At 43.7% G+C, this 24,104-nt stretch overlaps 2 protein-coding genes across 2 annotated transcripts in view; both read right to left on the bottom strand.

Annotated features, from left to right (window-relative positions):
- The window catches only part of lmo7a (LIM domain 7a), a 58,168-nt gene that overhangs the window by 13,579 nt on the left and 20,485 nt on the right, over positions 1-24,104 (bottom strand). Inside the window, exons 6-17 of the mRNA XM_061053212.1 lie at positions 15,844-15,874; positions 14,198-14,311; positions 12,952-13,186; positions 11,972-12,221; positions 6,303-6,332; positions 5,375-5,489; positions 4,484-4,629; positions 3,305-3,989; positions 2,508-2,744; positions 2,376-2,420; positions 1,844-1,958; positions 139-300 (exon numbers count right to left, since the gene is read on the bottom strand). Of these exons, the coding sequence (XP_060909195.1) occupies positions 139-300; positions 1,844-1,958; positions 2,376-2,420; positions 2,508-2,744; positions 3,305-3,989; positions 4,484-4,629; positions 5,375-5,489; positions 6,303-6,332; positions 11,972-12,221; positions 12,952-13,186; positions 14,198-14,311; positions 15,844-15,874 (2,165 nt within the window). The remainder of the gene's footprint in view (positions 1-138; positions 301-1,843; positions 1,959-2,375; positions 2,421-2,507; positions 2,745-3,304; positions 3,990-4,483; positions 4,630-5,374; positions 5,490-6,302; positions 6,333-11,971; positions 12,222-12,951; positions 13,187-14,197; positions 14,312-15,843; positions 15,875-24,104) is intronic.
- Positions 7,929-9,724, bottom strand: LOC132986671 (LIM domain only protein 7-like). The gene has a single exon (XM_061053208.1). It carries the CDS (start codon positions 9,374-9,376, stop codon positions 8,537-8,539), a length of 840 nt encoding a protein of 279 aa, XP_060909191.1. The 5' UTR covers positions 9,377-9,724; the 3' UTR covers positions 7,929-8,536.

Genomic DNA, 24,104 nt, shown 5'->3' with positions numbered 1-24,104 from the left:
AGCACTGTCAGTCCAGGAATGCATCCCCTACAGAGGTTCAATGCAATCTCCTGCTCTCATGCAAAGACACACACACACACACACACACACACACACACACACACACACACACACACACACATTGTTGAGATGACTCACTGTTCTGGCCATGACGACGTATATCCATAATCAGACTACCATCCTGCAGAGCCTCATCCATGCAGGATCTCCAGTCTGTGTAGCTCATGCCTGCCACCTGGTGTCTGTTCACCGCCAGCACCTTGTCTCCCAGCTGCAGCTGGCACATCTCGGCCGGGCTACCTGCAAGGGGAAAGGGGGACACATCATTACCAGCGAAAAGGGTTAACAGTTCTGACATGGTAACATATTCTGATGACACTCATTAGAGCCACATATTATTATTTTTTTTAAATCTTAAAGTTGACTGTAAAAGATTAGAGATTACGTGATCTCTTCCCCCCCAGATTAAGCCCTGGAAAATAACGCAGCAATACACTGTTCACAAGATTAAAAGAAAACAATCAAACAGACATGAATCATATTTTACAGTAGCAATTCTCAGGATCACATGCACCTAAAATGAAAAAGAGGAAATGCATCTACGGGAGGAAGCAATTAAAAATGTAGATTGAATTTGCCTCCAGACACCTCCACTTCATTTTCAAAACACCTCCTCATCAGGATGAATTCATCTCACAGAAAACCTGTCTGCAGGTGCTTTTCTAAAGATAGAATTACAAAAAAAAACAACATCCTAAGTGCTCAAGTTAAAGGCAGCCAAGCCATTGTGTGTGTTTATATTTTGAGGGACATTTTTTTTTTTTTTTTTTTTAAACTGTAAAAATGATTTACTTAATCATTAACAGGTAAAACAAAACAGAAGATGTATTCATTAGAAATGTACTAAAAATGGGGTATTGTTATTTTATTGTTACAGTATCATTTTGTGCTGAATGGCTTCTAAATGTTTAATAGTAAATAAACTGTTTGTTAACATTGCACTTCATTTATCTGCATTACTAAAGTGTGCGGTCTTGTTCGTATTAACTGTATTGATGCTCATGTATGTCCTGTTGCTCTCTAAACTAGGCTACAGAGCATGTGTGCTACTTTGCACGATATGCTAAACGTGACTCTTACTGTTTGCATACTGATTTTTTTGCTTTTCTTGTTTTTTTGGTATCTGTCCTTTGTTTGTATTTCTAAATATGCTTTTTAAATAGTGTCAACACATGTTGCTAAAGACCAGCTGGCGATCTCAGGCGCATTTACAGGAATGCAAATGAATGTGTGTTGTTACAGGTAAAGACAGAATGGGATTTAAAGGGTTAATAATGTATGATGAATGACTATAGTAGCACTCTGTAGGTTGAACCTGGTGTTTACAAAGCTAGAGTAAATACTGTACGATGGCGTGAGGTGTCTAAATGACACGAGTTACATGGAAGGTGGAAAAATGTGAGGAGAAAGAGAAAGAGAGGCTCAGGCCCAGAAGATTTGACCCATATAGATGCTGCCCTACATAGGTCTGGCACCACCACTGCAATGGACTCAAATCCTGCAGATGACTAACCAGCAGAGCCTGGATGTAAAATACACAGTAACGGAGCCTGAGCAATGCTTTCTGGTGTTTCCACTGGATTAGTATGTGTGAATACATCAGTCAGCTTCAGTTAACGTCAGATACAACCAAAGCCTGTTTGATCTTTGTACACCAAGTTTCACTGCTGGGTGATTGAGTTTGAGGTTGCCAGTTTGTTATATTGGTGAGAGTAAAGCATCTACCAGTGCAGTTCAAATCCCTTCGGTATGAAGGTTTTTTTTTTCTCCTGTTTCTTGTTACCTGGCTGGATAGATGTGATGCAAGCTCCTGTGGAGTCACACGTCGCCTGGAAGCCAAAGTCTGCGCTGCTGTTTGGCTTCTGGTTCAAACTGATCCGCATCTCACAGAAGTCGTCCTAGAAAGCGAAAAACAACAACAACACGGGTGAGAGGAGATTAAAAAAAACAGCTGGTCACATGTTGCAGTCGAAGTGCAGAAATGTGCCCCCTGCCTTTCCATCACTGTGGAACGGCAGTGTGTACTTGCTTTGGCAAGTCTTGCATGAATAATGAATGGCTGTTTATTAAATGCCTTCTAGTTGCTCATTTAAATTTCTGAGCTGTAGCATTGGATCATTTTGAATTAACTTCAAAATGAAGTTGAATTAAGAAGGAATTTAAGCAAAAACTAGATTAAATGAGGAATTTAAAGTGCCAGCACTATTCGATAAAATAAAAAAAACAGACCAGGTGAATTTTTACACATAAATACGCATTTGAAGCTTCAACATACAAGCTGATCTGTTTTGTTAAGAGGACGTGAACTTGAGTACCTGGCTGGTTTCTTTGGCTGCAGGAGGACTGACGGGGGCTTCTCTCTTAAATGGAGGTAAGACGGGAGAGACACTTTTGACCTGAGGAGGGACAGGTGAGACACTTTTGACCTGAGGAGGGACAGGTGAGACACTTTTCACCTGAGGAGGGACAGGTGTGACACTCTGAGTGGAGGTGACGCTCTTGGGTGCTGCCTTGCTCTCTTCCTCTTCCTCCTCCTCCTCGTCCTCGCCCTCACTGGAGTGGGCCGAGCTGGACTGGGAGCGAGCCTCGTCCTCCGAGGTCATGAACTGGTGGTAACGGCTCGGCACTGTCGACTTCTTTGAAACGTCGGTGCCACCGTTCAAACGCTTTTGGGATTCATCCACCTGACGCAGATTGTAAAGGGAAGCAGAGTGCGACACTTAAAAAAATAACAGAATGTAAACCTTGAATGACCTTGAATAGCACAGGGCGAAGAACAGAGGGAACACAGCTGATAAATGTGCTTTGAACTCTTTTATTAAGTGTGAAACTGATTAAAGTTAGAGTTAGGGTTCACAAACTTTAACTGACAAGCAATACATCTACTGTAACAGTAATGAATGTGAGGGAGGCTGAAAATAGCAGCTCTGCCTGTTGAGCCGGCGTCATAAAAACACTAGCCTCATGCATTATTTACACAGTAATCAGATCAGGCTCTTGGGGGAATAACTGATGCACTAAAACAAACAACGCGGCACCTGAATAAAACAAAGCCAAGGTTTCTTACTGCCAAACAAAAACACTCTCTCCTCCTGCCCTCTCTCTCCTCCTGCCCTCTCTCTCCTCCTGCCCTCTCTCTCCTCCTGCCCTCTACGCAGACATGTCCCATAATGTCTGTCAGCCCCCCTTTTTTTGTGCTGCTCTGGTCGTTTGTAATTAGTCTTAAAAATGATGTCGTACTCACTGTGAAAGGTCGAGGAAGGGAGGTGATGCGAGACGACTGGGTCCCGAAGGGCCTCGGCGCGACAACTGATGTCAGACGCGCGCTATCCGATCTCTGGTAGCTCCTGGGGAGGGAGGCGGAAACCCGAGACACCCCGGGAGGCTTGGGTTCCATGGAGCTGGTCTGTGGTTGTTTTTTGTACAGAGAACCTGAGGAAGGGGCCTCCGCCGCAGTTTGCGCGACCAACAATGGGCGCCTTGGCTCGGGCGCTTTTGGTGTGGAGCTGGAGGAGGGCAGATCGGTTGTGGTTTTCTCTGTTTTGACTGTGCTGCTGTATTCTCTGACAGGACTCCTTTGTGGAGGTGTATCTGCTGGAGGATGGGAGCTGCGTAGAGATCTGGCGGTGGTGGTGGTTGTGGTGGTGGTTGTGGTGGTGGTGGAGTCCCTGCCTGCAGGACTGTCCACAATGTCAACTTCCCGTGAGACTGGAGGTGAGGCGGCCCTGCCCTTGGCTGGGGAAGCAGCGCGGGGTTTTTCTTCTTTCAGAGGAGGCTCAGAGGAGTGGTAAGGAGTGTCAATAGTGTAGCTCCGCGCAGGAAGGTTTCGGGTACGAGGGGTAGCGACAGGTTTCTCAAACACGTCCTCGTCGTCGTCGAGGTAGGAGAGAGATTTGAGACGGCTGCCAAGACTTTTTCCTTTATTTTCTCTGCGTACGAGACAGAGGAGGAGACGAGGGGTTGCAAAGAGAGGTGAATAGGAAATAAGTGGACAGAATTGGGTACATTAAAGACGAGCATTGAGGAGGGGAGCAATTTAGGGAGATGAAAGGGACAAGTGAAAAAGTTGGGGGGGGGGGGGGACAGAAAGGAGAGCACAGGATGAAAAGGGAAGGGTGGAGAGGGGTGGGGCAAAAAGAAAGGGAGGCAGGTTGTAAGCCGTGATTAGATTACACTTTCACACCGACTCGAGGCACAATGACAGTGAGACTCCTCATTCACTTCTGCACAAATGATCCTACAGCCAATACACACGATTGTCTTTTATTACCTTAGGAAGTGATCCCCCTCTGAGGGTTAAAAAGGTGTAGCAAAGGAAGGATTTTAGTTGCTTTTTGGTGAAAAATCAGCCTCACAAAATTCAAACGAATGCCATCAGGAACCAGAAAAAAAAAGAAATCACATCGGGTGTTCATTCGCTTACCTCTCCTCTTGCATCTCCCTGAAGGTCATTGACCTTCTGTTGCTGCTGCTGCTGAAGGTGAGCTCCTCCACCTTCTCCCGCTCCTCCTTCTTCTTCACGATATCAGAATTGACACTCCTGCGCCGGCTCTTCCATTTGCTCAGGTCCTGCAGATAAAAGTCAGCTCACATCACCTCAATGCAATCTTAAAACTTTCATCTAGATAAAACCGACCGGCTGTGTTGCATGGGTCAGTGTAAAAGCTGAAAGAAGTGAAGTTGAGAAGGAGAGGGGGGGGAAAAAAAAAAACCCTCAAAAAGGGCTTCATTTGAAGGTGTTCTATTTGTGTGCTTTAGGCTCCTCCCGGCTCACCTCCCCTGTGTGTTAGGGACTGTGTGACCCAAATGCTTACTTTGAGACTTTGCCATGAAACCAATCAGACAGTAACAGACAATCAAATACGTGTGTACAACTTTATTCATCTTTAAATCTCTGCTTACAAATAATCATTCATAATGTACAACTTCTATTAAAAGTAGAGCATGACCGCAATTTATTGTCCAAAAATAACTTGACCCCCCCCCCCCAAGTCGATTTGACATCCAATCTTGTTCCTCTCCTACACTCTCTGTCTTGCATCATTCTATACTACCTTGAAACGCTTATTTGACGTGAATTCAATTATTAGTATTAACAGATTGCAGTGTTTCCAGTCATAAACAGGGTGAACTGGAAATGAGGACAGTCAATAGCCAGAGGGCAGTGCTGCACCAAACAGCGTCTGCCTCCATCTCTGGCTTCTATCTACAACAAACTCTGCGTTCACCCCTCGGACACACAGTCTGCACCACAACACCTGCTCTCCTGACTGCAGCACAGATCCCATAGACCCAAAAAAACAGTTCTACTCACATCCTGCCACTTGTCGTCACTCTCCTTTATCTGCTCGCGATATTTCTGCAGCTCTTCAAAACGGGCCTGTCTGACGACGGGCGTGTCGGTGACGATATCGCTTGTTGATTTACTCCTGTGGAAAGAGAATAGTTGAAATAAAAAGCCCTTAGCAGCAGCAGCAGCAGCAGTAGTAGTAGTACAGATGGCTACGGGATGTTTAGTTTGCAAATCTTTGCAGAAGCTTTACCCAAAGCTGAAAAAAAAAAAAAAAGGTTAGACAAAGTTTGTACCACTCCAAGCAATGCGTGCACCAATGTGCCAAATGAGATGTGGGGAAGAAAATTGAAACTCCAAAAAGTCAGATTAAATTCCACCTTTTAACCCCACTGTTGCTGAAAATAAATTGGATTAGACATTTAAACCGCAACCACGAGTTAGTTTCCAAACACAGCAAACAGCTGAACCCACTGTTAGGTGATGTAAGCTCAATCTGTTAGTAATATGTTTATCAAGCCTTCCCACCATGCAGAGCTCAAAACTGACAACATGTTTTCACTTACCTGATGATATTTACACCTTTCTCACATTGCTAACAGGGCACTAAGGACAGTGCTCGGTCATAACTCCCACAGGGACACACTGCAGTAATGGTAAATGACCCAGTGGGATGCTTTTGTTTGCATCTTTTTCACTTTGTTGCTTTGTCAATAGAGCTTTGTGGTGTGGAGCATTGAACCCCCCTTCCCTCCCACCACCATGAACTTGGCCCTGTGCCTTACAATACACAGTGTTGTGTGTCAGCATTTAGCAGCTAGAGAGTGAGAAGAGCAGCACAAAAGCAAAGGGAGGGAGGGGGTGGGTGGTGGTGGTGGTCAGCGAGGTGCAACTGTAAGAGACCAGAGCGAATGCAAACGTGCCACATTCCTGGGTGCCCGTATCAACTCACCCTTCGATACTGTCTTGAGTTTGGTCCTGTCTGGGAAACCGGAGAGAACCACACACACACGACAAAGTCACTTTTTCTGCACAAAAGGTCGTTCACAGAGAGTCTGGAAGTGTCTGGTCAAGAGCTGGAAGTGACTCTCAGACTGGGTCATCCCCAAGTTCAAATTGTACGTAAACAAACCAATAAACCATATGACTCAGCTGGTTGGGAATTCAAGCACATTTAGACATGTGCCATATTTATACATATTATGGGGACTAAATTAAATTACTTCTATGTACAAAACAATTTGGAAAAAAGAGGCAATAGTTGGCATCAATCAGCTAGCAGCTTGAAAAAAAAAGCTGTCAGAGCTTTTCCTTGGGGGAAAATTGATCTAATCCGAAAACGTCCACTTAAAAGGTAGTTTTCTTTTCCCACCTACAGTCTCAATTTGTTTCTTTAAGTTTCCTGGTAGAAATAATCTCGACAGAAATAGCCCCTCAGGTTAAGAAAGGATCCATTTTCGCTGCTCTACTTCGTTCTTTTCAAAGCCGCCAGACTCCTTTGCAGAACACAGGTTTCCTTACAGAACATGGGAGTTGTTGATCGAGCAGTGCTACAACCACCAGTGCTACTAGTCTGTGTCTATGTTATTGTGTTGTGAGGGATGTAAGCTTAGCCTTTAAAACGAGTAAAACAACAGTACAAGAAAACTAACCAATCAGAGCAATAGTGGAGCAGCAACTCTCATATTCTGCAAGGTAAAACGACCAGTTTTGTCAATGGAGTCTGGTTATTTTGTGGGTGCGATGTAACGTCCAGTACTGGTTGAAAAAGGATCTTACTCTTTGTCTCTATGCATCCATTTCCTGTAAAGTTTCAAACACTTAGAATAACAATCTGAGCCAGTCAGATCTTTCAACGCACTTTTTGCGCCCAAAGATTCTGTTGCAGCCATTACAGCTTGTTTCATGGCTGCTGTCTAGCAATCTACAGTAGCAATTTAATACCAACTACTAGCCGTTTGGAATCAGCCAATCACCCAGAAAATACTAGAATTACCCTTTAAGGTGTGCTCATAGTAGGCTTACAGTATCAGCTTTCCTTTCCTTTGCATTTGGCTGTGGAGGTGTGTTTGTATCTTTCTCTAAACAATGCAGCCTTTCTGGAGACTCCATCATGATGTCAGTGGATACACGGCTTCACATATGGATGTGAAGTAAACCCAGATGGCACTGACTCAGGTTTAAATGGTTGCTTTGTGCGTGCTTGTGTGTGTCTGCTCATGTGCAAACACTGCAGTACAGATTTGTGTTTCAGGGTAACTATGGAGTCCACAAGTCGCAATCTTCTTTCAGAGCAGTGTGGAATTTCTAAAAGCTTTCATGTCGGTTTAACACACAAGACTGCATGTACTGTAATTGCCCCCCGCTTGTTGCTGTCGGGGTGTTCAGGACGTAATGTTTGGATATTACTGACGCTTGAACCTTTCCACACTCACATGCATGCGGCACTTTGAGCTTTACATGTCAGTGTGAAGTTTCCTCTGCTGTGGAAAAAAACAACAACACCGGTGCTGTGGTCAGATACGTGTAATGTGAGGTCAACAAGTGGCCAATTTAATGCATCCATCACAAGGTCATGAAGTCTCGGATTTTCCTTTATTAAACTTGAATATTTTGTTCATTCACAGACAAACTCGCTCCGATAAGAGAAATGAAACCAAAAGATAAAATGCAGAGAGTGGGTCTGTTTCTAAAATGCTCAGGATGAACAAAATCACGTTGTCTATCCATCCTCTTAGCATAACCATACCGTGTGTCGCTAAAGTAAAACCAACAACATTCCAATCATGCAGAAAACCCTAATAAACCTTTTTCTTTCATTTGCACACAATTCCTTGTTTTTTTTTCTCTGACAGGGAAAAATGATTAAAAAAAAAATTTAAAAAAAGGTTTTGAACTGTCGCTGCTCCTTTAGTCGCAGTTTTTGCTGAAATCACAGTTCCAGTGAACGCTGAAGGAACATTTTAAGTCTTCACAAAGAAGACCAAATATTATAAAACTCCCTTTTTGTCACTGTGAAAGCCTTCAGACCAGTCATATACAAGTTAAATCGACATGCGTTTAGACCACTTCACCATCAGACAGGAAATAGTTCGAGACTGAAACAAACCGAAAACGATTAAAAACTGAAAATAAAACGGAAGAAAAAGCAACGACGGGAGGAGAACAGTTACAGAAATGACTTTTTTATGACTTCAGAGCAGCCAGTCTCGCCACCAAAAGCTTCTTCTTGTATCTCAGCTGACTGGCTTCCCTGATCGCCTGCCATTTCTGCAGGTCGCCCTCGCTACGGGAGGAAGGCACTGAGGGCGTCATCTGATTGGCTGACGAGCCCCTGAGTGAGTTCTTATCAGAGCCAAGCCCAAATTTCCGGACGAGCATGTCATCTGTTTTCGGACGCATTTCGTTCTCAACCTGTTTACTTCCTCCTGCCTCTTTGGTCAGAGGGCACGGCGGGCACAGGAGACGGGCTTTGAGATCCGGAGGCAGTGCCCATGGTTCTGGGACGGGCATAGGGGCGTAGTTGTCGGGGGCTCCGGAGAGCGGCCGCTGCTCCTGCTGCGTTTTCTCCTTTCGATAAACCACGTCGTCCTGCTCGATGTCGGGGAATTCGCTCTCCTCGGTGCTGGCGTCGGCGTGGCGTTGCGTGACGATGTTGAGCTGCGGCTCAGACGTGTAGAGCGGGCGACGGGCCGTCAGCTTGGTCTTCATCATCGCCAAGTCCGTGTTGGACTGGAAGGCCAGAGTCCGCCTGGCAAACATGTCATCGTTCTCCAAGTCGGGGATAATGCTCTCGTAATCGAAGGGATCTGGGGGCTCGCGGGGGTCTTGCCGCCCGAGCAGGGGCCACCTCTCACATTTGACCAGTCTGGGACCCGAGGCGGGGTCCACTGGAGGGAATACCAGGGGCGGGGTCAGTAACAAAGGGGGCTGTATCTTGGGGAGCTGTGGGGGAGAGTGTGCTTGGGTGTGAGGACTGCAGGGCGGGCAGAAGGAGAGAGAAGGAAAGAGAGGTGATGAGTGCATGCAGGTGAAGAAAAAGGAAGGAAGAGATACTTCAAGCAGCCATAGAGAGGATATTTGATTCAAACATGTCGATCAAATCAGACATTTTTTTTAAAGAATCTGCTACGGAAAAGAAGGCATTACAAGTAACTGTAAAAAAAAATCTAAAATAGGCTGTAACAAAAATAGTAAAATTCTGAGACGCAGCCTATTTTCTGCTAAGGTCAGTGAAGCACGCAGCGTTATAAAGCATGTCACAGCAACCTTCAGCTTTATTTTAACATTAGTGTATTAGAAAGAAGCTCATCAGATATTCAGGCCCCGACAGGAGCAAATTATGTCGCTTCCAAATAAATCCAAAAAGCCCTAAAACATTCCTTCATGGTCACAATCACGCAGCTGTATCGACCTTTTCCCCACAACGAGGGTGGTGGTGTGAGCCGAGGCCTCGTGTGTGTGGGTGTGAGAGGGAGAGGTGCCAGAGGGAGAGGGGGCAGAGGAGAGCCAGGGACTGATGTCGCAGTCCGATTCGTCTGACGAAGAGCCCGACTTCTTATAGCTACAGCCGAGGACAGCGAGGAACAAAGGGAAGGGAAGGGAAACGGGGGTACGGAAGCAGATGAGAGGGCGCAGGGGGGATAGATAGGAGGAAGAGAAAAGAAAGGTAAGTGGGATGCATCTGGACAGAAATTGGAGTAAATGACAGAAACCCAAATTTTGATTGTCAGGCTTTTGCATGCAAATTGAACTTAAAGGCTTTATATGCGATTTTTTTCGTCCAGCAGATGTCGCCCTTGAGCACCAGCATGAAACCAAAACAACTCGCGCTGCATTGTTGTGTTAGCATGCTAATGCTAGCGATCTTTATTATGCTCGTATCTTCACACTGCATGTAAATTTACCTGAAATGAGCGTGATCTAGAAACACAGTTAAGCAGTGAGTACAGTATGTTATTCTTCTTTTCTCTAGTCCCTCAATTAAACAACTTTTATACGCGAGGGGAGGAGTCAGCCGGCCGTCCGGGCGATGTAAACAAACTGAAGATAGGATCCTGAAAACTCTGAAAACATCACAGACAGTGGGACTCGGGTGTTACACCCATTGTAGACAGTCATGACTCACAGAGTTATTTTCAGAGGATATACTTGATTTCTATTATATTTAAGTGTGAAAAATCACATATAAAGCCTCTAACCAAGTGTAAGGTAGAAAAGTAAGACATGATTGTACAAGAAGCAGAGAATTATATAATCTATGATTTAAGAACAATGTAAAGTTTGAGTATGTTTGAGATACTTTCTATATAATTCTGGATTCTGCTTCCCTCACACACCTGAAGCCTTGCATCTTCTTGTACCAGGGTCTCCTCTGAGAGCCCAGTTTGATTTTCTGTATGTGAACGTCTTCTTCGGGAGTCCAGAACTTTGGCAAGAACTTGTCATGGGACGCAGTGACGGCAGGCTGGGGTTTGAGGCCCATCTTGCGTGCGTACAGATCGTCTTGGACCGGGTCGGCGTAGCCCTCCTCATCGTCCTCGTCTTCGGAGTCATCGTATATCTGTCTGAACAGGCTGTCGGCCGACACGGCCCGGTAGTGGTCCACCCTCACGGTGCTGTGTTTTTGGGGCTGCATTTCCCCGCTGCTGAAGGCGCTGCTGCTCGGAAGAGACAGCCAATCACACATGTCAGAAGAATTTTCTCAGCAGCTGCACAGCACGGCAGTCACGCATATTCCTTGAGCACTACAATCTCAAGTAAGATGACGCAAGGGTTAGCAAACCAGTGCAAGCTCAAACCAAAAATGAAACTGAGGCAACATTTGATTTGAGCCGTGTGGCCAACTCAAATCACTCCTCCAAGCTTCAGAAGGAGCAAATCAAAAAAAAGTGCTGAAGCTTAAATCAAACAACTCAAACAGAAAACCAAAAAAAAGTCTTTCAAACTCGGTTAGAGGAAGCAAACAACGACCAAAGACGTCGCTCATGGTTTAATTTAACCATGCAAACTGAGGACAAGGCAAGCGTTTTGCTTTCATCAGGCAAGGCACATCAAAGTCACACCGTCGCTTCATGTTCTGACCTGTGGAAGGTCACATTCTGTTGGGGGGCAACATTGGGACTCATAGTGACCTTGGGCCAGGTGCCTCCTCTACCTCCGGCTGCCGACCCCATCGCCACGGGACTGATGGGCAAGGCGAAGTTGGTGGGAGGAGCCGGGGAGGGGCTGTGGAAGCGCCTGCCGGCCAGGTCGTCCAGGACGAGATCCGGGTCGGGGCGATCCGCGTCCGAGTCGCTGCCGCTTTCGTACTCGTAGGCGCACTGCAGGCGGGTCGCGGGCAATGCGCTCTGCGGTACTTGAACGTTGTCGCACCAGTCGGGGGCGGGCCCTGTTTCGCTGAGGTTGTCATTCCACAGGGAAGCAAAATGAAACACAACACCGGCGACAATTCGCAGACCACACAACAGCAGCACAAACACCGACAGTGATAAGAGAGGAGACAATGTAAAGACAAAAGTATCTGGAGCGCACACTAATGATTTGTGCGTAAACAAACTTTTGTTTTCTTCAATTTGATCAGCTTCAAAGTGTTCACAGCTGTGTGTATTCTGACGGTACCTGGTGAGAGGTCCCTCCTCCTCCGAGTATGAGGGGTTGGCCCAGCTGCGCCGGTTGTCATCGTTGCGCTCGGCCCGTTTCTTCCTCAGCGGCGCGGGCACGTAGCCCGACTGTTTGTCTTTAGTGGGCAGGAACTGGTTAAACGGCGTGGTGGCTTTTGGTGTGATGGATACCGACCGGCGGTAGCTGACACTGTCCCTGTTCTCGGACATCTTGAAGACGGAGTCCACCTCGGTGTCACTGCAACAACCTGGAGCGCAAACAAAGAGTGGGGGAGAAATACAGCAGGTGTGAGAGAGAGGAAGACGAGAGGGGTCTGATAAAGTAATGAAGTAGCTGAAAAGGAGACAAAGGAGGAGAGAATAGAGGACAGAGGAAGGGGAGTGTGTTGTGTGTTGACTCTGGAGGAGTAACAGAGGGGTGCAGGGTGGGGATCGCAGACCTCCTCATTTACAAGGCGGTGTGGACGGCTGAGGAATTCTTCACTGCGTCTCTTATGGAGGTGGGGCGGCGGGGGGGGGGGGGGGGGGGGGGGGGGTTTACTGACCAGCCTTTCCCCTCTCTCAAAGCGTATATTTGTCTTCAAACAAGAACATAGCCGGGCGCTTCAGCATTGATTTATTATATCTACTTCCTTGGGGACTTGGTGTGAATTTTCACTGAAAATATGAAACTTCAAAAACACACCACTAGATGGCGATAGGTGTTTGTTTTCACAAATAGGAGCCAACTTTCTGGCCCCGATGCTGCATTTCTTTCCTCTTTGCGAATATTTGATGTTCAAGTCTGGACACTTTATGAGAGAAAACGGCGAGGACGTTCAAGTGCAATCCCAAAGTTCAAGTATAAAAGTGAAGAAAATATGCCAGAAAGTCAGCTTCAGAAAGATCACAAACAGGGTCAGGAAGAGCTACAGAAGCTGTGTCTGATTTTAAAAGTGCCTGTTTGTGTTTTGACGCAAACGACATGGCGTCTCCTACCCTCGCTGCTGCCTTTGAGAGTGGTGTCGGATGAGATGCTGTGAGGTCTGGAGTCTAAAGAGTCCAAGCTGTCGAGGGAGTCGTCTCTCCTGTGTCCGCCTCCTCCTCCTCCTCCTCCTCCTTCTTCTTCTTCTCCTCTCAGTTGGTGGAGCTCCTCTCGCTCCGAGTACCAGCTCTCTCCAAAACCGCTGTCTCGGGTGTTGTTGCCTTTGTGGCTGGATGATTCTTGCAGAGCCTTTCATGCACACACACACACACACACACACACACACACACACAGAAGAAATCACACAGTCAGATAATAGGGAGCCAATTGCAATATTTAGCTCTGCTACGTGTGTGGTTCATGACAGATCTCCCAGGTAGAGTGTGAACTCTTTGCAGCTCGGGCCTCGCAAAATCAGTGTGTGTAAACATGCGCTCCTATACTGTCTATGAGGGGAGGAATGTATAATGCTGAAATTTTCCCTCGAATGACCTCATTGTTTTCTATTTGCTGACAAATCTGTCAAAACAAAAAAAAAAAGGGGGCCGAGTTCAACGGCCTCTCGATGACTGCATTTACTAAAACTTGTTTCCTTTCATATAAGCGCTCCAAGCGGCATGCCACATGTCCAAACTTGTCAGCCACTTTAAAAAGAAAATGATTTTCAGATCGTTAATCTGTTGAACTCTACCAGACAATACAACTCCACAAACTAAATCCCACCCAAACACCCCGTGCCTGTGAACTTGGATTATCGAAGCTAAACGTACACGAAAGTGTCGAAAACCGACTGCGGTTACTGAAAATCCCGGTAGTCTGTTGAATTATAGAGGCCCTGCACACAAGCACCTATAAATCTATGTGAACGCAAGGTGCCAAATTCAACACTAGCATGAGCGGGGGGGGGGGGGGGGGGGGAGGAAAAGAAGCCGCTTTTTCTTCACATGCATGCTACGCAAACTTGCTGCAAACAAGATTAAAATAGCTGAGTCAAGGGATCAGGTTTGCTTATGACTTAAAACAGCTTTCGTTTGAGTGGCCAGCAATGCGAGGCGAGGCGGTCTTTAACAGCCATTCTTTCTGAACATAGTCCGAATACCAAGGAGGATATGGAAAAATACTTGGCAGCGGCTTTTAAAGAGGATTTCATTCATGTTGTTTGAGGTTTCTACAAGAAAATGAAACTTTTGTTCCGTAAAAGTACACATAAAAATGAGTGCAAAATGAAATTATTATCACTCTTATTGTGAAGAGTTTTACCTTGTATAGTGCTGTGCCTAGCAATCCCTCAAATGCCTTAAAATTCAGGTAAGGTCCATCATAGAAACGGTCACTTTGAGCTCTTCTACCCAGCCAGAAAATGGTGATCAATACCTGGAGAGAGAAAAACAAACAGCTCATTTAAAAAAAATGTCCATATCCTGAAATGTATTATCACTACCAGAAATATTACATCCAATTACAGCGCTACTTTCCCCTTACTGATGAATGTTCTGGGTGGTGGTACTATAGCAGGTGATTGTTATAGTTGCAGCTCTACACAAACACAAGGTGATATCAGCCCCATGCCCCTGCTCGTGTTTCCAGGCTCATCCAGAACCCTCTGTTGTTGTTTGTGTGTGCATTTTAAGGCTACACAGGTAAATATGCGGCTCTACAGCAAACAATCAGAGCTTCATCAAGGATGTTTGTCCCTCTGTTACACCAACACATTTCAAACTGACACGTCAGCCCTTTGATTGTTCATCATCCTAGTAAGAGAATTATAAATGTGTCAGTTGGACTGTACACGGAACGATGCAGGGAAAAAAGTGAGGCAGCACACGAGGGAGCTTTGATGAATGATTCAACACTTTCACTTTCAACATGAACATTTAAATAACAACCTTTGGCTAATGTAACACTTATGAGACAAAAAGATTCCATAACGAGAGCATTTTAAACACTTTCATATCATTATTGGGTTAAAGGGTTTTTCATATATACAGGCCAGATATTGAAATCTGAAAATTTAGGGGGGGGGGGGGGGGGGGGGCGTGTCAGGATAAATCTTTTTTTTTTTTAACATATCATCCCTTATGTTCAATATTAAAGAATACAATACAAATACAAAAATAAAGAATTATAACCCTCCTTTTTAGACTGTGTTCTTCATTAAGCTGCTGAAGTGTTATCTTTTAATGAGGCAGTTTTTTTGTGGTATTTTTGGAAAGATAAGAAACAGGCGACAAAGTTCTGCAGTGTTAAAAAATACATTTTGCAATAAAGCAAAATTTAATGTGATCATCATGTACTTAGTAGTTTTAAAAAAAAAGATGAATATCACTTTAAATGTCATCAATACAGAGCTACAAAATGAACAAAGTATTACACTCATTCACAATCAATTGAACAGTTTTGGAAAACAAGGACACCATTTTTCAGAAATCACACTCAGGTTTATAATTTTTCCACCAGTCTTCCTCCTTGACGCCTACATCACCCACAATGCAACTTATCTCCTGCAAATTGAGTTGGAGATTCAACTGTGTTTATACACTTGTTGGGGCTAAACACTGCTGATCTGGTAGCATAGGGACACGAGAAGATGCTGGCCATGGAGATCTTTTATTTCCCCCCAAAAAACTTCAGCTTTAACCGATGCTGACTCGACTGACATCACTGGAGGCAATTAATCAGATTTTCCTTCTGGAGTCCCATATGTTATGTGCCACATTTTTCCATACATGTGGAACATGCCAACACCTGTAACCAGGCTTTGATGCATTAAATCTGTGGAGTTCCCCCTTTATCCTCCACTGACACATAAACAGAACTGCAACTGAAGCTAAATTATGATTTATTACTGTCAAATGTCGGGCCAAGGTTCACAGAAAAATAAAAAATACAACTATTTTTCCACTCACATTTTTCAGCCTCCTGTTGGTCTCTTGATCCCTGCGAGAGAAAGAGCAGAAAAAACAGAGGTGTGAGTGTGTGAGAGAGAGGGAATATGACAATAAAAGAACAGAGGGCATGCTTGTTGGGTCTCTGTGTGTTGGGCAGTGAAAGAGCTGGAAAGTGAGAGCACAATCCAGACGACTGCCAGCCCTTCACTCACCCTCACACAACACAAAAGGCTGGGAGAAAAACAAACACACATTGCAGAAGAAAAAAAAAAACAGTTCAAGCCGTAAAATAAAAAAAGTTCTGTGTGTGCATTTTAACTCTAATCACAAAATGAAGCAAATGTGAAAAAATAACTGTCAAAGTTAAGAGTTACAAAAGGTGTTTTTGTGTCTGATTTCTAATAATGATGGAACTAATTAGGTCTAACTAAACATGTGAATACCAAACAAGGGTCCACTGTTGGAACAAGCAATAAAGCCCCTCGCGTGCTACCGGGGTCATGCAGAATTTCACTCATATTTCTGGGGTTTGACAGTTGACCCGGCAGTCAGTAAATCACTTTTCCTGGAAAATGTCAGCTTAGCGTTGCTGCTGTGAAGCCACACAAAGCCCACAGTGTCAACCTGCATGCCTGGTTCAACCTTTAACTTATGTACATTGTGTCCCTGTCACCAAAGCGGACTGTAGTGTCTATAAAAAAAGGTCAATAAACAGAGATAAACAGCTTGAGTACATACGGCAAACCATAACGGTGACAGAGGAAGATATACAGTCTGCAGCACATCCTCTTGTGCATGCTACACATTCCTGCTATCATGTGGTAATGCAATAGTCACACATGCCACTTTACACAGGAGCTACAGGGGGCTTATACCCATTTCTAACATGCAATGTAACGGATGCACCTGCTGAAAATGTGATGCACGTGTCAAGTTAATACCTAAAGTTCATGCCTGTCAATCAAACAAACAGGTTCAGGATCCAATAGGTATTTTCAAGCTTTAGTGAGGATGAGCGTGGCTGCTACTTTACGGTTTGTAGTCATGTCCCTTTAGGAATATTGTTTACTTTCCTCATATCTTCGGTGTAAAGAAGTAGTAGGGTTTTTTTTTTTTTTTTGCGCTTTTATGCTGCACTCAGCTTCCTGCTTTAGCCAACATGATAACTGTGAGAGCTGTGTGAGAGAGAAACAATAAAAGGTGTGGGCCAAATATCTGAGCAATGAGCTGAATGTGGCTCCTTGAAGTTTGAGGGTGATGCAGATTCTGCATAGCTATCACTGTCAGTCATCCCTTTACATCGTCATTTTATATATTGGTGCTTTAAAAAGTTCTATCACAGTTGCTTAAAGTACATCGTGATATTTTATTGAACTTATATACTTGTGCTCTGCAAGAACTTTTTAAAGAAGAAGTTTCCTCTGAAGAGAAAAACTGTTAAAAACTTCAACTCAAACAAAGGATCTTAGCACTTCTTGCACCGCTGAGAGATTATAACCGGGCGAGAAGTGGTTCAACTTTCTCACCAGTGTGCGTCATCTCACACCATGGGCGTCCAAATGCTAATTCAGAATGGTAAAAAAACTGAACTGGATGTTCACCAATTTAGCATATTGCAAAGTTAAATGCCCAATAAAAAAAGCCCTGGGAAAGAATGGCCTTTCTTGCGCGGCTTGGAGCGCAGTCACAAAGTCTAAGATTATAGCAGCGGTAGCCAAGTCCAAGAAGAAAATGAGCTATATTCCCTAAACTACAACCACACCGCTTCTCGTAATTCTCATTTATGGCTCGTGGTAATAGATGAACGGAAGAGAAAATACATAAGGGCTATTTTCATAGCCTTGCAGAGCCGCGGGACTTTTCTGTATTCTGTAAGAATCAGCTGAGTGCTCATATGATTCTCCACGATCAGCAGCAGAACGTCACACAAGCTCTGCACAGAGAGTGCAGGCATGGGAATAACATCAATGAAAACATTATGAACAGGAAAATAACCACATTAGGGTTTTGTGACTTAATGTGCTGAAAGAAGAAAGCGAGTTGTGTTTGTGTATCTTGCACGTTATCGCAGTTAAGGGAGAGTGAATGTTCTGAACAAAGACACCACATCAAACAGATGAAGTGGAAATGATCTGATAATGTTTTCTAATATTCCCCTTCAGTCTATTTCTGAATGTTAAAGGGTGAAACAGTTCTATTCATCATGCAGAAAAAGACAGTTCAGGGCTCTTTAAAGATTTGACGGACGAGTGTAAATTCAGTAAGTGTACAAAGCTCTGACAGGAAATCCCTAAGTTTGACAAATTAACAGGAGAGTCATTTCAGCTGTGAGCCTCTGCATTGCAAACACAAACTTTCACACCCCCAATCTTGTGTCAAGCAGGTGAAAGGATGAGGGACAACCAATCCTTCACCAGCCAGGGAAACCCTTCTTCCATGAATTTCTAGCAGAAATGCGAAGACTTAAGAAAGACACTAAATCACTGACTGTGTTCTGCCAGAGTTTAATCACATAATGCGGGAAAAAAAAAAGGCAAAACTTTTCACGGCAGCTGCACAGAAAATAACTACGAGTTGCAAAATGAATAGAAAAATCCAGAGCTGAAGATGTGGTGACTACGCCAGTCAAACTGCATAGTTTAGAATACACACAAACATTACGTTTAACACGAACCCCGTTTTACAGAGAGCAGAGGAAAAGTGGAAAAGACCGTCTTAATTGAGCAAAAACATTGCTAAGATGTTTGTGCAATTTAATAAGTGTGCAGGATTTTCCCCGCAGTTTCTGGTTGTAAAAACCTAGACGTCCCAGATATTCGGGTGCCAGTGACTTTTTTGTTGTTGTTATTGTTGTGACGACAGAACAGCTGGTAAAAAAAATCTGGTATTGTGACAATCTTACTGACAATAGAAACGCCTGTATGAGAGGAGCAAATAAAACTGATGTCATTTAAATTATCATAGATGATGGCAAAGGACAGCACATGTTAGCAGGGAGTGAAGTTCACAGGTAGCTACAGATAGCATGAAGAATTAAATGTTTGAGCGTCTCACATTGGACAGCATATTTTTCAGATTTGCAGAAAAGTTGTTTCTTGGTAAAAATCAGTTTCTATCTTTTAATCTAAGGTCAAGATAATTCACTCCAGGAAAAACACAATAAAGAACTTTTAAACTACTGCTATCATTAGCTACGCATATTTCTATTTAAGGATTTATGTGGTGTACCGAGCCAGGCCACAAAAATTATGTCAATTTCATATAGACATACAGTAATAGAATAACAATATTATTTTTAACACCGTAGTATCAAAGAAGTATCTGCATGGGCCAATGCTTCAGACTTGGAATCAGAATTAGTATCAGGAAGACAAAATTTGTCTTCCTGATACTAATCTCCAGATACATCAGTTATAAGAGATAAATGAATATTTAACAAGTTGATAACAAAACAGGTAACTATACAACAATTTTTGGTCAGTCTGAGCTCTCATGGTCACAATGAAAACATGACCACAATGTGCCAAAACATAAAATTAATTTGATTTGACTATAAGGTGTTGAATAGTTCTGTTGTGCCAACACAAACCACAGACACAGAGAACACACAGCCACTATTCAAATGTTAGACAAATAACTTTGTGACATCAGCCAAAGTTTAGTCATCTTTCAATTCTTAACGCTAACAAGAGAAATATCTGCAAGTGAGAAATGATCAGACTGAGCCCACAGGATGTGTCTCAGTCCACGTACGGCGCAGACACCAAAGAGATAAAGGCAGCTCAGCGTCTTTGAGACACTAATACCTAAAAGACAAACAACCCCTTGTAACCAAAGCCTCAAATTAATGGGTGTGCATGTGCGATCAGAAGCATACCTGTGCGACGACGCTCACCTGCTCTGCAGCATTCAACAACACCGCACGTAACATCCTTCATCTGCGTTCTCTCATTCTAATAAAACGCTTTGGGTACAAAGGCACACCCTGACTCTCTCATGCATGAGGAGCACTGAAAAAAAAAGTTAGAAGTTAGGAGAGGCTTGTATGGAGGAATCAGCTGTGGGTGAGACAGTGTCTGGCATCATTGTGTCGTACTTATCAGAGACAGTGTAGCCTCTGTGAGGGAGGGAACAGGGTGAGGCTGGCATTTCTCTCCCCCATTTGAGCCCAGAGCACAAATATAACCCTTGTGTTGGCCTTTTTTTTTTTTTTTTTTTTTACAGCAACGGCCTCATTAAGGGGTGTAGAGGTTTTATTAGCTGTTCTCCATCATCGCTGGTTTGTGTTTTACAATTTGCCCACAGCTCACACAACGCTGCAACAAGATGTGCAACAGGGCCATATAAGAAGACATAAAACCAGAAGGTGTAGTACCAGCTCATCGAGCCACACCCGAAATACTAACATACAACGCACGCGGAAGGTTTGTCTTTCTTTTGTATTATGAAATATGAATTTGGAGCTTTAAACCACACAAACAAAAGATTGCTCACATGGCTCAAAGGTGCAAAATATGATATTGTTAAATAAACTCTGATAACAAGCTGTGTAATCAGTCCAAATTTGTCCTAGAAACAATAAATTTCCTTCAGGTATTTCAAACATTTAGTTTGGTCCTCAGCCACGGATGCTATTGCATAATCCACATCATGTAATCACCACGGCCGCTCCTTTATCAATTGTTCTGAGGAGGTCACAAACATTCCTCAGAGGACGTTGAATTTTCATGTTCCTACCACACTTGTGCAGTTTCCTGCTTTTTTTTTTTGTTTTGAGGGGTTGGAGTGCAGTCAACCCTTGTCAATAATTTGCCTGATCTAAACGGCGGCAACAATGAGACTTTGGACTCATCTCAGCGGGGGATTTGTTCTGTCTGTGACACGAGGACACAGAAGCACAAGCTGGATTCATAGTCACAGATTTTACACGTTGGTGAAAGATGTTGAACTATGATGCAAAAGCACCCCTTTACAAGAAAAGCAAGCATTTAAATGTAAAGGTGCTTTCAGAAAAAATGACTTTTTGTGCCACAGTGTAGATTATTTTTATTGCTGCTTTAGGTAAGCAATTGTACATCCCTTTGAAATATTTAGAGTTAAAAGGACTTACTTGTTAGCCAATAGTTTTGCTCTAACATATCCAGCAGTAAAAACAACCCTTTGGTTGGTTTTCAGTCCAGTTTGTTGCCACCTGATGGGTGTAGGACCAACATCCACTCTCTTAAATATCTTTGTTTTTGGCTTCCACCAATTAAAAAGTAAAATATTTGGCTTTTTTATCTGCTTAATGTATCTCTATATTAACATGCTGGTTGCTTACTCTGGCTGCCTGCTGTTTTAGATGATGCTGTACAGTGTGTTTCAGACGTTTTTTGGTTCAAAATAAATACGAGAGCAGGGAGGGTGAACTGTAACATTAAAGTCCTGGGTCACTATGAAGCTCAGTAAGTTTGCTCAGAAAGAATTGCGTACTGTATGGGGCGCTGGTGGTGCAGTGGTTAGTGCTCCGTGCCCTATATATGGAGGGAACCCAAGCGGGTGGCCCAGGTTCGAATCCCGCCTGTGGCTCCTTTCCTGCATGTCATTCCCCACTCTCTCTCTCCCTGATTTCTGACTCTATCCACTGTCCTATCTCTCCATTAAAGGCCCAAAAAGCCCAAAAATAAATCTTTAAAGAAAGATTTGCATATTAATTCTACGGGTCCGTCGCAAGGAGAGACTCTTTTTTTTTTTGGAACAGTACAATACTTCCCTCTTTGATGTAGCGCAGTACGATGTGGCTTAAAAGGGAAATACCAGTGTGGCGGGTAAATCCACCATACTAAGGCTTTTACTCTAGTGTAGTAATTTTGCAAATGAACCTAGTTTTAGAACATTTATAGCATATAAACCTTTCATTTCCAGATCCGATATGCTGTAATTACTGTTGTAATGACTAGATGTCTTTAAAATATGATAACACTTGTAGCTTAAACACTGAAGAAGGTTGAATAAGAATGAGAGTCCCTCTGTGACCAAAGAACAACAGCACATTGTTAGATGTTAAGAGTATTGTGACTGCACATCTTTGGTTTCTACAAGCAGCAATAACCCCCCTTACAGCCATACATCCTGTTGAAGCGGCTCCGTGATAAATAACACTTGAGAAAGCATTCACAGAGGTCAAGTGTCAAGTAATCTGCTGACATTTAGTATCATTTGGGAAAACCTTGCACAGTCTTTTCCTCTATGTCAAGTGTGTTGAGTTGTGGGTCTCGTCCAGACTTGGCTGCGTGCTGCTGAATTTCCAAACGACAGCTAAGGGGCTAAAGGAAGTGGCTGGAGTTAAATCGAGCACTTTCAGATGGAGTGATTCATCCCCAGCGCTCTAATGCTCTCATTTCCTGGGCAGCTGTTGGAAACTGACACAGTCGATCTAACTGAATCAGACCTGAGTAAGAGTCAGCCTGGTCACTCTACCACATATGAAAAGATGGACAACATAACAGCTCACCAAAAGTGAAGCCAAAAACATTTTGAGCTCCCCCCCCTGCAGTATAGGTCACAAACTCCACGTCCTCCATGTTAACAGATGGAACGAGCACTAGGTCGAACTACAAATTCAAATACATTTTTCTCAAGCATGGTTTTTTAATTTTATGCCTGAGTTTTCACGACTGATAGCTCACGAATGACAACTCTGTCGACAAATGCGGAACCAGATTAGGAGAGAAGAGGAGGAGTGGTGAGAGAAAAAACGTAATGAACAAGCCTATCACAAGATTCATTGAACTTTCCATAACCGTTCAACAGAAGAATCTGTTCTACTGTGAATTGTACTGACCTGAGGAAACATTGTTGTTGTATCAGAAATTGTAATGTGTGTTCTTTTCTTGTGGAAGGGGCAGAACGTCAATACCAAGTCTTTGCCAGCAGATCTCTACTGTGCAGACTCTGGCTCCAAATAGCACTGTTAGCATCATTTGAGGGGGCTTCACTTTTACACAACAGGAGGAGGTGGAGACGCATCATCCATTTTTATACACAGTCGATTCTATTTCACGACTACATGTTGAAAGAGTGTTATAGTGCACCGACACGTCATTCATGAGAGTAAACCTCGCAGCACACTCTCCCCTCTTATCAGCCTGTATCACTGTTACAACAGTTTGTCACGCTGTTTGATCGTTTGGATTATGAACGTGTTTGTAACTGACTTTATCAGGAAGCCCATTTCACAACACAAAGCGACAGGGCCATTTACACTGCAGAGGGTGTTAAGACAGAACCTACAGCAACTGCTGAGCTCAAAGGTCAAAGCAGACATCCAATAATCTTTTATGACTGCCGGGACAACACAGACGGGGTTTGAATTAAACTTGCTCTCAGCCCACATGACTTCAGCCAATGTCTGACTTCATCTTCATACCAAAAGAGAGACACAAGCCACGCTAATAACTATAATTTAAGCACAAACGTTCAACGTAGGAATTTTAGCTTTTCTCATGGGAGGTGATTGATGACTCAAATCAAACGTCTGTAATTTTGTTTCATTTTCAGAGCAGAGGGGCCGAGTTCCATAGCTATGACCTAAAAGCACCTTTCATACAAGTTAGAGCCCACTGTGGTTGTGAGTGACTAATCATTTGTTTCATCATTGGGTTATTTGTTTTCACAATTAATCCACAGTTTTTTGGTCTTTGGCTGTCGAAGACTTTTCATTGGCCTTTTGAATTTAATGATGTGACAACTGAAGAGAGACAGGAATGGAGTGGGGAGTGACATGCACAAAATGGTTTTGGGTTGGGAGTCAAACGAGTAACCAGTGCATCAAGGACTTTACTTTATGGGACACCTGTTGTACCTACTGAGCTTTTCTTTCTCGATATAAATGACTGAAATACATTTTTTGTCCTACTTGACCTAGTTGACAGGACAGCCGGGGTGAGGCAAGAAATGTAGGTAGGAGGGCAAGGGGTGGAGGCCAGGACTCCAACCTGAGGACGATTGCGATGTGGACTGTAGCTCTGTACGCGGGGAAGCTGCTCTAACGACTGAGCTTAACTGGTGCCCCTAAATAACTCAAATGTCGGTACTGTTTGAAGCTATAACAAAGCTAAAAGAGGTTAACATTTAAAGGGAACTGGTAACAGTTAAACAACATCAAAACATCAAAATGTTAACCTTGACTTTACCTTTAATTGAAGTGTTTGTGAGGAAAAAGAAACACACAGCACAAGCACGATAACGAGCTAATTGCCGCTGGAACAGGGAACAGGGAAGCTGAGCGAGGCACCTGT

Source organism: Labrus mixtus, chromosome 13 (assembly GCF_963584025.1).
Source record: "Labrus mixtus chromosome 13, fLabMix1.1, whole genome shotgun sequence".
Lineage (NCBI taxonomy): Eukaryota > Metazoa > Chordata > Actinopteri > Labriformes > Labridae > Labrus > Labrus mixtus.
This window is presented reverse-complemented; position numbering and strand designations above follow the sequence as displayed.